Source organism: Haematobia irritans, chromosome 1 (genome assembly GCF_050003625.1).
Source record: "Haematobia irritans isolate KBUSLIRL chromosome 1, ASM5000362v1, whole genome shotgun sequence".
NCBI classification, from domain to species: domain Eukaryota; kingdom Metazoa; phylum Arthropoda; class Insecta; order Diptera; family Muscidae; genus Haematobia; species Haematobia irritans.
In genome coordinates this window covers 88131346-88145543 of record NC_134397.1, presented here as the reverse complement: position 1 = coordinate 88145543, position 14198 = coordinate 88131346, and the positions used below count along the sequence as shown (strand labels likewise).

Below are 14198 nucleotides of genomic sequence, written 5' to 3'. Positions count from 1 at the left end.
GTGTCAGAAAATTGTTTATGAAACAGTTTTTGAGATATCCCGTTATTTTTAGTTGTTCGCTCTTCTTTACTAAACAAAATATACTTCGAGTTAGCAATGTCCGATTATACAAAACAAGTATTAATACACTAGTTTACACTTCAAATTTACATTTAATGGGAGGTGGGTTTTCTTATGTATTTTGCTGAAGTTTTTGAGATATCCCGTTATTTTAAGTTTTTTTTTGTCTTTTTCACTAAACACATTATACCTCGAGTTAGAAGTGTCCGATTATATCGTTGTTGGTACTTAAATGAGATGACCAATAATCGTGTATAATTGGATCTGTAATAAGTTAAGTGGTTAAAAAAATGCAATGCAATGCAAAAAGGCATTTGCTTTAAAAAAAAAACAACATGTTTTACAGTGACCCTTTTCTGCCGGAAAACTGCAACCCATTGAAAAAAATTGTTTCTCTTCAAAGTCGTATAGATGATACTCTAACGCAAGTAATAAGACCAACTAGCAGAAAAACGAAAAATGTCAAAGTAATAAGCAATTGAGTGAAAAAATCCGATGTCAAATCATGCAAATACGAGCCACTCCCCTACACCAAAATGCATTCGAAATAAAAATAAAAACAAAATTTGGACAAAATTTTCTATAGAAATAGAACTTTGACAAAATAAACCCATCTAACTGCACTCAAATCGATGATTTGACTTTGGCAAAGGAAAATTGATGTGTTTACGCAAAGTCGACTATCAATAACCTTTTTTTGTGAGAATCAAGTGTAATTCACTTTAGGTTTAGTGAATTACCCGAATTTATTCTGATAATTGGTTGATATTTTCCCTGCAAGAAGAGGACGCTGATGAGTAATGTGGAAGTTCCGAAACAGCCGTCCAACGGCATCTAACCATCTTGCAGTCTAAAGGGCTTTGTCCAAATAAATTTGAGAAACATACTTTTCCTTTGTTAGTTAAGCTAATCTTGTTGTTTAGTCAACGCATGGTTTTAAGCTGAAATCAAGACAAAAGAAATAAAATGTGATTTCAGCGTGTACAAACCTGTTTATTCTTCAATAAATAAATAAAACACTTTGCCTATCCTTTTATAATCGCTTTATTTTTAAGGCCGTCTTTGTGCTGTAATTCACATATAAGAACTAACTGTGACAATCAATCAGCTGTTTCTTCACCGCTCTCTTTGTTACCTTGAATTTGGTCCGTAACGGGTCTCCACAGGCCTCCTATGTTTTGCAGCCGCAGGCGTAGTCCAGGCTGCAAAACAGTGGTGGCGTTGTGTCCGGGAAAGTTCCTGAAAAAGATGATGTCAGATTTCTCGATTCATTTGATTCACGAGCAGGGATCTTCTTAACGTGGCTAGTGTTATGCCCAAAAATCTTTCATTCATCATTCCCATATCTCTCTTGTTCCTCGTAATCAGTTTTGTCAAATGTTAGGTTAGGTTAAAGTGGCAGCCCGATTAAGATTCAGGCTCACTTAGACTATTCAGTCCATTGTGATACCACATTAACTAAAAGTACCTATTACATATGGGCACATCTAGTTTTAACCGCTGAACCTTCTCGATTATTTTCTTCTGTTGAACCGACCAGATTGTTCCAAAAACATTAGCACACTGCTTAAGTTAACGTTTTCCAGGTCCGCCAGTAATCTGAAGCTATATGCCCCTAAAATTTGCTTACGCCTTACACAAAATGCTAGAGGTGTTTTATTGATTCCTTTTCCTCCGCATCATGACAGCTCATACAATAGTCATTATACTTCGCACCAATAGTTTTTGAAAAATCGCCTATCAGGCAGCAACCCGTTATAGCAGATATCAGGAGTGATATCTGGCGTCTCGAGAACACTAGCATATCTAGTGTGCGGTTTAAGTTTAAATGGGGCCATATTTGCTTGGTGTCGTTACAACCCTTGCAATTTTCCCATCGAATATTGGCCATCATAACAGCCTTCTCACGCAGTAAGAGCTTGCAGGTGGCCAGAGGCATACCAACAGATTCTAGTTCCCCTGGAATATGTAAGGTAGTTCCTAGCCTTGCTAACACATCTGCTTCACAGTTCCCCGGTATGTTCCTATGACCAGGCACCCATATTAGGTGAATATTGTACTGCTCAGCCATCTCGTTGAGAGATTTGCGGCAGTCTATGGCCGTTTTTGAGTTAAGGAACACAGAGTCCAAGGATTTTATTGCAGGTTGACTGTCTGAGTATATATTAATGCCAATATTGCTTGGAGCATTACTTCTCAGCCAATTCACCACTTATCTTATTGCTAATATTTCAGCCTGAAAAACACTACAGTGATCAGGTAATCTTTTCGCTATTCGAAGTTCCAGATCTTTAGAATATAATCCGAAACCCACTTGTCCATCCAATTTGGAGCCATCAGTGTAGAAATCTATATATCTTTTATTCCCCGGGGTCCGTGTACACCACGCCTCACTATTGGGAATTAGAGTCTCAAACTTTTTGTCGAAAAGTGGTCTCGCCAAAGTGTAATCCACTACGTTAGGCACATTTGGCATTATTTTGAGGACCGAACTGTGGCCGTAACTTTTTTCCGACCACAGCGATAGCTCGCGCAACCGCACAGCCGTTGTTGCAGCTGACTGTTTGGCCAAAGTGTCTAAAGGCAATAGATGCAGTATGACATTAAGGGAATTTGTTCCTGTCTTGCTGAATGCACCTGAAATACACAAGCACGCCATACGCTGAACTTTGTCTAAACTTGTCGGCTGGTGAAGTGCCGGCCACCAGACTACAACACCATATATTCCCTATTGCTTTTTTGAACGAGTATAAAGCTACAGTTGCTTTCCTCGCCCTTTCTTCAATACTAAGCTTAAAGTTCAGTTTCCTGTCCAAAATAACGCCAAGGTATCACACTCACTAAAGGGAATTTCAATACCCCCTAAGGAAATGGACCTAACCGTGGGAGTTTTGCGATCCTTGCAGTACATGACTAGTTCTGTCTTTGCAGGATTTACCCCAAGACCATTGTCTTTCGCCCATTTCTCAGTCATCCGGAGGGCCCTCTGAATAATATCTCTGATTGTGGATGAGAATTTTCCCCTGATTGCTAGCGCCACATAATCTGCGTATGCCACCACTTTTATCCTTTCTTTTTCTAGAGTAACCAGAAGGCTATTTATAGCAACATTCCAAAGAAGAGGTGATAGAACTCCTCCTTGGGGAGTGCCTCCGTTCACATACCTTTGTATGTTTGCTTGTCCTAGTGTGGCTGAAATGCGTCTCTTCCTTACAAGTTCGTCTAACAGCCTAAGTATACCTGGATCAACATTCAGAGTTGTCAGTCCATTTAATATCGAGCTCGGATAGACGTTATTGAACGCCCTTCGATGTCTAGAAACACCACGATTGTGCATTCTTTGACAGATAGTGAACTTTCAATAAAGCTGACTAGTTCATGCAAAGCGGTCTCAGTAGACATGCCCTTCGAGTTTGCATGTTGTCGTTTCGAGAGGAAACTTGAATCGATGCTAGTTCTAAGATAAATATCTATCATCCTCTCCAGAGTCTTAAGTAGGAATGATGATAAGCTGATTGGTCGGAAATCCTTCGCATTCGAGTGAGAGGCTTTTCCCGCTTAAGATTTGAAAACGACTTTTGATTCCCTCCACTTTCCTGGAATATATGCTAAGTTGATACATCCCATATATATCGCCGACAACCAGGGAATAATTCTGTCAGCCACCGCTTGTAACTCCGCCGGAGTAATTCCATCAGGTCCGGGGGATTTGAATGAAACAAAGCTATTTAACGCCCATTTTATTCTAGATTCCGATACAATTTCCTCGATAGGAAACGACCGCTGAGCAACTGTGGCACCGCCAGTACATGGTTCAACCGTCTGATTGCTGGGAAAATGTGTGTCCAATAGTACCTCCAGCGTCTCCTCACTGGACGTTGTCCAATTGCCCTCCGATGTTTTAATGAAACCTGGAGCGGAGTTCGTGGATGCTAGTACCTTCCGTAGTCTGGAAGCCTCGGACGTATTCTCAATGCTGCTGCAGTAATCATTCCAAGATTTATGCTGAGCCTTTCTCAGTTCTCGCTTGTATCCTCTCAGATTCTTCTTGTAAGCGTCCCAATCCACAGGAGCTCTGGTGGACTTTGCTTTGTTAAAGAGCTTCCTGCACGATTTCCTCATATTACCTAACTCCGTAGACCACCATGGTTGTCGATTTTTCCCCCTTGGCTTCCCTCTAGGGCATGCAGCTTTCAGTGAAATGTTGAAGGCCTTAGTAATCCTCTCCACTGCGTGTTCGATAACTTACACATTCAAAACCTCTTTCCTGTTTTTAGTAACAAAGATTGGGGCATCTCCCTTATTGCACTCCCTCTAGGAGTGACTCTCCTCTTGTATTAATGTCACCACTTCCCCATATACTATGATGTGCATTTGCATCGCATCCCATAATGAGTTTTGTCTTTGTTTTCAATGACTGCTCAACGAAGGTGTTAACGGCACATGGAGGCATCTCCCTATTATGTCCCATGTAGACCGAAGATACTCAATATTTGCATTTGGCTATTTCTAATCTGGCAACGATAGTGTCTGTATTGCAGATTGAAGGAAGCAGAAACAAATTGAGCTCGTTTTTAGCAATTATACAAGCTCGATTTACATCATTATCAGTATACTGCAATAGTTTGAACCCCGGAGTAGTTAACTCACATATTTTGTTTCTGTAAACATATGGTTCTTGAATAAGAACTATATCTATGTCCCCTTTCATCAGGAGATCTTTTAAGGCAGCACATGCAGCCTTACAATGCTGAAGATTTATCTGGCGAATCCGTAGGACCATCGAGATTTTCAACAACCGTCACATCAGCCGTTTCAATCGAGTCATCAAGAATGTTCTCTTCAGAGATCTCGGTGACTCCCGCAGTAACCATAGGTTCAAGTTTGGTGAGTTTTGAGGCAGTAGAAACCTCCTCTCTCATACGGTGTCTATCCAAGTCTGCATTTTTGGTATCTCTCTCGACTTCGCAAGAGGATCCGCTTATTTCTGATTCAGACAGAGGCTTGTCGATTTCCGAATCCTTAAGCTGATCGTTTTTATATACCTTCATTTGTATATAATGAAAGCCATAACATACACGGGCCTGGGATTTGTCTAGATGTGGCAAAGACTGAGTGTTCAATATAAACACTGCATGCCGTCTTGGTCTATCCACTTCATCCAAACGGCCAACCTTCCAATCAGCTGTTGGAAGATCTGGATTGCATTGTTTCAGTCTATTTAAACTAAATTCAGGGTCAGGAGGGTTTGCAGGTATCCACGCATGTGCTCTAGGTCTAGTCGGTATGTCTTTCTTCTCGACTAACTCTAGAGCAGCTCCTTCCCAAACTTCACCAATTAGTATCAGAGAAGCTTTAAAACATCCTATAGACCTCTGGTCCTCAAATGCGACTAGCTTAAATCGTCCTTGAAACCAAGCAGCCTCTTGGTGTCTACCTGTGAGTAGACGCCAGACAAAGCATTCTCAATTTCCCCCCATTTTTGCTTTGGAACCATACCGTCCAATGCTCCTTTATTAATAATAGCCATCACAAGGCTGTCTTTAGCAGCTGAGGCAAACGATCGTTGATCCCTTTTGGACGATGGCAGCTCATCCGGTGAGCATTCCCTTTTTCCAGCCTCAAGAATTCCTTGAGCCCATTTTAAGGAATCACTTTGTTTAGCCGACAACGTGTTTGGGTCGACTGATCCTAATTTCTTTAGGATAAACAAAGCATTTCTGCGTTCCTTGAATCTCTTTCGTGAGGGATTACCCCCTTTTGATGCCGTTACCTTGGAAAATGTTCGACTTGTCAAAGTGTCGCCACCTGTCGACCCGTCTACAGGTCGACTAATTGGGCCTAACTCTTGGTCATTGCCCAAAGTTATAACTCCAGTCGATACCCGTCCACTGGGCCCTGAAGTTAGCAACCCAGTGGATGTCTTTGAATTTCGCTGCGTGGTGGCCTAATATCCCACCACACTTGAAATTCGTAGTAGGTACTTCTTACGATGATTTTATCCGCTATTAAAAAACACGTCCGTTCCGTTCGACGGTTGAATTAGGTTAGGTTAGGTTATTTGGCAGCCCGATGTATCAGGCTCACTTAGACTATTCAGTCCATTGTGATACCACAGTGGTGAACTTCTCTCTTGTCACTGAGTGCTGCCCGATTCCATGTTAAGCTCAATGACAAGGGACCTCCTTTTTATAGCCGAGTCCGAACGGCGTTACACATTGCAGTGAAACCACTTAGAGAAGCTTTGTAACCCTCAGAAATGTCACCAGCATTACTGAGGTGGGATAATCCACCGCTGAAAAACTTTTTGGTGTTCGGTCGTAGCAGGAATCGAACCCACGACCTTGTGTATGCAAGGCGGGCATGCTAACCATTGCACCACGGTGGCTCCGGTTGACGGTTGAATTAACATCTTCTTGTCAAATGTTGGGGTTTCAGTTTATTTGGGAATATTACATTACGTACCATAAGTCATCCATTTAAAACACCATTATTATGAAATACTTGGAAAATCTTCAGAATTACTGTAATATTATATACTGGTTTTGATTTTTTAAGAAAATGCTCAAATGTGTTTATATTTATACTTAATTATGCAATAAAGCTTTATCAATTTTATTAAGACATTATCCGTCAATTGCATTACATTTAATAATTATCAACACCTTATCATTATACGCTAGTCATTACTACTCATCGAAACTCTAGTTTGGAACAATTGTTTCCAAACTAGAATCCAAAGTCACAACAAATCGCAAATTACGACTAAAGGTATGAATCTGTTAAACAATACTGGTTCGATTTTAAACATCACGGTTTTTGTTTCCACACATTAGAATGCAATTTTATTGTTTAGAGTTACAAAACTGTACATGTTTTTTGAGATTGTATCATAGACCCAACTGGACATTCATACACTTCTGAAGCACTTCCTCCTTGGGCAACCAACCAACCTAATCTGAAAAGAATAAAAATGTTCAACAGAATTACAAATGAATACTATATAATATATAAATACAATGAATACTATATATATATATATATATATATATATATATATATATATATATATATATATATATATATATATATATATATATATATATATATATATATATATATATATATATATATATATATATATATATATATATATATATATATATATATATATATATACCCAGAATGTATATTACAGACCATATTCTGCCCTTTCACTTCGTACATAATTCGTAAATATAGCTTAAGTTTTAGCAAAATTATCAATGTTAAGAAAATTATGTATTATATAGTAGGCACTTATTTGTGTTAGTTACGAGGGCAGTTCGGAAACTTCTTAGCCTATCAATGAAAGAGAATAGTTAGTTTTTCAAAAATATTTTTATTTGTCAATATAATCTCCTGAAACTTCAATAAACTTAGTCCAACGCTTTTCTAGCAATTCTATCCCTTGATTAAAATTGTTTTCCTCAAGGTCTTCAAAATAGTGGTTTACAACTGTAATTGCATCTTCATTTGAGGTAAAACGCTTGCCAGCGAGGAATTTTTTTAGATTTGAGAACAAGTAAAAGTCACTGGGAGCTAAATCAGGAGAATAAGGTGGGTGGTCAAGCAACCGTACTTTAATTCGTTGATTTTAGCCATTGTTAAAACACTCTTGTGCGCTGGTGCGTTGTCTTGATGAAAAATTATTTTTTTGTGTTGTAAACCAGGGCGTTTTTCTCGAATTTGTACATTTAATTGATCCAAAAGGTTGCAATAGTACACTGAATTTATTGTTTTACCCTTTTGCAGATAATACATCAATATAATACAGCTATGAAACGACGCTTAAAATCCATTTTATTTCGCTTAAAACGATCCAAACAAGCTTGAGAAATGTTCATTCTTATGCGTTTTTGATCGACTGTTAACAAATGCGGCACCCATCTTGCAGAAAGCTTTTTTATCTGTAGTTCTTCATGCAAAATTAAATGGACTCGATCATTTGGGATGCCCATGATATTAGCAATTTCACGCACTTTTATTCGTCGATCATTTAATACCATGTCATGCACTTTGGCTACAATTTCTGTTGTTCTTGCTGTATTTGGACGTCCACTACGTGGTTCATCTTCAATGCTTGTACGACCACGTTTAAATTCAGCAACCCAATTTTTTACTGTTGCATATGAAGGAGCACTTTCACCTAACACATTTTTGCGGCGACCATGTAACATATTTTTGCGGCGACCATGTAACATTTTAACCTGCAACCATGTTGGCTCAGTGAACATGGTTCTAAGAAAAATACAATTGTCCTCATCTAAAATGTTATTATATTGATAAAAAGAATTTTGTTTCCATTAAAAGACAATGGTCACGATCTAAAATGATATGTTATTCGTCAAAATGTTTTTCTTCCAGTTAAAAGAACATATATATATATATATATATATATATATATATATATATATATATATATATATATATATATATATATATATATATATATATATATATATATATATATATATATATATATATATATATATATATATATATATATATATATATATATATATATATATATATATATATATATACGATATATACGATAGCCCCAAACACTTTCTCCTATGGATAGAGTTTAAAGTCGACAGTTTCGGATTTCCACATGCTCATCAGTTCCCTTTATTGGACGATCCACTATTTTCAATTATTAGACTATATTGGTGAAGCGTTCTTCTCTTGCCAAGAAAAAGCTTTAAATAAACAAACATGCTCAAAAAAATAAATACAGTATACACATTTTCCTTTGGTATAATAAGTTTGTGCATTTTTATGTAACGCCAAGAAGGCGTTACTAAATATTTTGGGGCTATCGTATATATATATATATATATATATATATATATATATATATATATATATATATATATATATATATATATATATATATATATATATATATATATATATATATATATATATATATATATATATATATATATATATATATATATATATATATATATATATATATATATATATATATATATATATATATATATATGTGAGACGCATACTTTGGCGACAGTAAAAATTTTACATTTTTATTACATACATGCGTACGCAAGAATATGTATCATACATGTATTTCCGATTTTGGTCCGATTTGCATGATTTTCTTTCATATATTCTACTTCTTATATGGAACGCATACTTTGAAACACATATTATGTTTTGCGTACATTTTGGCGACAATCCGTTACTTACTTGTGTTGCCACATGTTCACATTTCGTTCCGTATTTTCACCCGTTTTCACAGGGTGTTTCATACATTTTTATTCCACTTTCTATACAGGACGGTTCATACGCTCCTTTTTTCGTATTGGATTGATGTGGAAGTAATGAATTTCGACGCCAGTTTGGGAAGTAATGAATTTCGACGTCAGTTTTTTTTTTATTGAGACAAAACATCAAGTACTTGTCTCCATTAAGAAAATTTCGTCTAAAATTATTTCAAATATATATTTATACCCCATTTTTTATTTATAGGGTGGTACTTTGTTCTGTTTTGGCTCTTTTTCTAAAGATTACCTATCAATTTTTAAATATTAAATTGAGCGTAATCAATGTTTTAGATCATTTCCATGCAAGCCATGCTAAAAATATACTCATTGTCATACATATTTTTGCAGGGTTACTTACGAGTTGTGGTGAAAAAATCGAAGATACACAAAAAAAATTTATGATTAAATCAGGAAAATAATTGATCTAATTGGTTTTTTAATTGAAATGTCTTTAATCAAGGAAATGATAGTATCAAATTTATTGTTTTAAATAAATTTTTATTTAAAAATTAAAAAAAAATGTTCCATTACTTTCTTGCGAGTTTTTTTTAATTTAATTTTTAATTAAAAATTTAAAAATTTTCAAACATTGGCATAATTAACTTAATGTTTTCATCTTGATTGAAAAGTTAAGTGTTTCAATTAATTTATTAATTGAAAATTTCAACTTCTACTAATTTTCTATTGGACAAATTTTGATGATATTTTTTTCTGTATAGATGTGAGTACTATGTTCGGTTTTTTTCACCAAAACACTAAATTAAAAGTACAAATATATTTATGTAGACGATTATATTTTGATCGACTCTTGCCAAATAATGGATGGAAAAGATCCAAGCAATTGATTGCAAATAATTTTATATTTCTAAATTAGTTAATTAAAAAAAGTACCCGTGAAAACAAGCTGGTTTTCAGCTTGAAAACTGAACATAGTACTCAGCTCAATACCAAATACTAAGATCGTGTTTCTAAACCCAAATTACAGGTGCAAAAAAATATTTTCTAATCAAAACAAAACATCGAAGAAATTGTCCAAACTATCAAGTCCAAAAATTTTTTTCCTACAACATAACATACGCTAAGCGAAAAATAGTCGAGCTATTAACTATTTTTATCTTTAATAATGGACCGATGTAATTCGTTAATACAAGGACTGTAAATGTTCTTTCCTTTACTCAATGAATACCAATTGTAAATATTGCGAATATTTTTATATTAACCTGCGAAACACCGCTTAGAACATTTTATTTATTATTTAAAATAATTAATTCTAAACTAAATTTTACTCAATTAATGCGTGCGTTTGTATCCAACTTTAACAGGAATACGTTAACTCTCGATAATACTACACAGAAAAAAGGTAAACTATATTATAGGTAGAATTTAATATCCTGGAGTACTTTTTAACTGCACTTCACGAAATTACATCCTCTCATAGAAGACAAATTAACTAAACTTAACGAACCACAAAATTTCGAAAAAAAAAAATAATACAATTTAATTACAAATATTTTTGGGCAATAAAAATGAGTTAAATTTAGCGTTAGTTTAACTAAGTAATTTTTTACTGTGTAATAATTCAATTCTTTAGTGTATGTGCATACTAAACTTTTAATGTGCATTATTTTGAAGCCCACGTTTTTAATATAAATTAAATAAGAAGGAATCACCCTGTAATTGGTGAATCTAATTCTACTTCTTGGAGATATGTGCCTTTGAAACTATTCTATAAATAGAACACATTGTATGTATTTGTGTACAAATACACATAATTATGTATGAATGGTAAACAATGGTAAACCATATTTGGTTGACATTAACCATGTTGGTAGTGTGGCTCGGTGGCTAATTCATTCATTTTGTAAACTGATGGTACGTGGTTCGATCCTCCGTCCGGCCGAAATCTTAAATTTTTTGAATATTTCTAAATTCTAGTTAATATTTCTAAATTGTTTGTTATTGTAGAAGATAAAGTGCAAAATAGGTCATTGGTCTTCCCCCCATGCGCGGTGAATTACTTTTGACTCACTTTTAGTGTGTCATACCAACGGCCAAGGATCACATATAATAATTAATTTCTATATACACTAAAAAAAATATTGTCGTGAGGTCAAAGATTTCATGTCTTTAGAATACTAATGGAAATTTTGCTTAGCACAGAAGTCGCATTTCTCTAATAAGTTTGTCCTTATAATTAAGTGATTTCACTTAAAAAAATGTTTGGGCTAAGGTCAACTTGACTTTAATAATTCGGAAAAATTCTTTAAACTTAATAAAATTGTCTTTAAATTTGTGGCCTTTTTGTATCTTGTCTACAAAGCAAAAACTCGTTCAAATATAGGACATGTTTTTCAACACTTTATTTTAAAGACGTTTTTTACTTGAAACATTGCATAATTTCTACTGGAAGTCGAGTCTTAATTTGGAAAATAAAATTGTCATCAACTCGTTTTTAAAGGTCTTGGGTAGTATATGAATAAAAAAGCTGAAAAAGCGAAAAATTAAAATTTGCTTCCTAGAAGCAAGGACACAAAAACCCAAATTTAAAAGAGAATTGTGTCTTAAAAGTATCCTTACTTGTATTCTCCGCTTCTTTGGCTCGGAATCAATACCAACATTTTTAAAGTAAAGACAAAATCTTTGTTTTCAGTGTAATGAGACATATTTCATATATAAGTTAAAGTTCTGTGGCTAACCAAGCTGAATTTAGAATTTGCAAATTTATAAGAAGCATTTTCCTTTGAATTCTAGAGAAATTATAAAATTCTAATCTAAGTGTTCAACAATATTATCGATCTTAATTCTGCAGATTTTTTATCGAATTACGCATTAAAAGTAAAATTTAGCAATTTTACTTCTAGTTTCAGGCAATTTGCGATATTTGCGCCTATTATGCCCGTAGAAGTCATATCGGAAGGTGTACACTGACACGATATTGACGTGACTCACGAAAATTTTCGTGAATCACGCATGAGTCACACTAATGGCAACGGCGTGAGTGTGATTAACAAACCAAATGTCGTGTGTGAGCGTGAGTCACGAATATAATTTCTTCGTGAGTGTGCGTGAAGAACGAATTTCAAAATACGCTCACGAAAAAAATCCCGCTCACGGCCATAAAACGCTCATGGTGTCAAACACCATGATTATTCGTGAGTCACGACATTTTCGTGCTTGAGTACAAAGTTTATTTTTGTGAGTGTACGTGAGTCCCACCAAACAACATCGTGCGTGAGTAAGATTTTTCCGTTGTGAGTGAGCGTGAGTAAAATATTACTCACGTGCACACCTCTAATATAGACCGATCTATACCAATGAACAGGTTTTTTTTACACTGCGCCACACTGCGGAACAAGGGGGCTAAATTTGATTGAAATCGTTAAAGAGTTAGATATAGCTCCCATAATAATGTTTTTCCGAATTGCATTTATATAGCCAAAATACCTCCATTTTCCTTGTAAATCGCCACTGCAAATGTAAATCAAATTTGAGTAAAAATCAAAATTGCCTATACCTCTAATACATAAATTGTAAATGATGTTTTACGAAATTGCATAAAAATATCTGTAGATTAAAAATTTTCCAATTTTTTACTAACATTGTGCTTGGCTCCAGGACATTAGTCGATTTGAATTCTAAGCCATGAGATCTTGCAGAAGTCCAAAAAATTTTGGGAATATAAACTTTAGATATAAAACACAACTAACTGGAAGGATTTGAGATGGTATCGAAAATATGGATCCACAAAGTGGTTCAATACAAACTTTAGACTTTACTTTTTTGTTATGGATTAAAAAATACTTTTAGATTTCAAAATTTAGGCAAATGGGATAAAAGTTGCGGCTTTTATGTCATCAAATCGGGATATTTGGCTACATGGGGCAATATAAAAACATGTACCGATATAAACCAATACTTCCATATTTCAAATTTGCGGCAAATCGGAGATTGGGCTACTTGGCAAATCGGATGAAAATTTCGGCATCTATACTCTTAACAAGTCAAATCGAGAGTATCGGTCTATTTGGTGGATAGGTCTATATGGAACCATACACACCATATTTGACATATCTTTCTTCATTTAAAATTTCAGGCGAAACTTGGGGGTATATGACTTCAAGAAGTCAAGTCGGGAGATCTGTCTATATAGAGGATTTGTCAAAGCATGGAAAGATACCAAAATTATCTTTCTCGTTTCCGATATCTTAACAAACATATTCATACAGAGATACAGACATTGTGTATGTGGCAATATGGTTTAGGGCCGACCTCTGAGTCGATGGCTAGATCGTCTGACTGTGAACACATTTTTGTGATCAAAGTCTAGGTCGCATTTTAAGTCCAATCGACTTCAAATTTCGCACAAGTTTGATTTGAAAGAAACCGCCTCAATATAGCTTCGATATATCTTTCGCCCCAGAAGGTAAGTTTTTGCCGTGTGTCAAATTTGGTTGAAATCAGTTCAGATTTAGACATAGCTCCAACATATATCTTTCGCTGGAGGTACACCCATATGAGTACATAGGTCTAAGTTTTACAACGATTTACATAGAATTTTACATAGGGTGAATAATTCTTACTATACGTGTTATACAGTTAGATATAGCTTTCATATGTATATTTGACCCGATTTATACTCATATGAACACCGTAGGTTAGGTTAAGTTAGGTTAAAGTGACAGCCCGATTAAGTTTCAGGCTCACTTCGACTATGCAGTCCATTGTGATTCCACATTTAACTAAAAGTAACTTTACATATGGGCACTTCTAGTTTTATCCACTGAACCTTCTCTATTATTTTCA

General features: G+C 35.1%; 1 protein-coding gene across 2 annotated transcripts in view; it reads right to left on the bottom strand.

Annotated features, from left to right (window-relative positions):
* Window positions 1-6634: 6634 nt before the first annotated feature.
* Nepl16 (Neprilysin-like 16) overlaps window positions 6635-14198 on the bottom strand; it is a 369741-nt gene continuing 362177 nt past the window's right edge. For both annotated transcript variants that reach the window (XM_075291093.1, XM_075291091.1), the window contains one exon: window positions 6635-7018. In XM_075291093.1, the coding sequence (XP_075147208.1) occupies window positions 6919-7018 (100 nt within the window). In that variant the 3' untranslated portion in view covers window positions 6635-6918. The remainder of the gene's footprint in view (window positions 7019-14198) is intronic.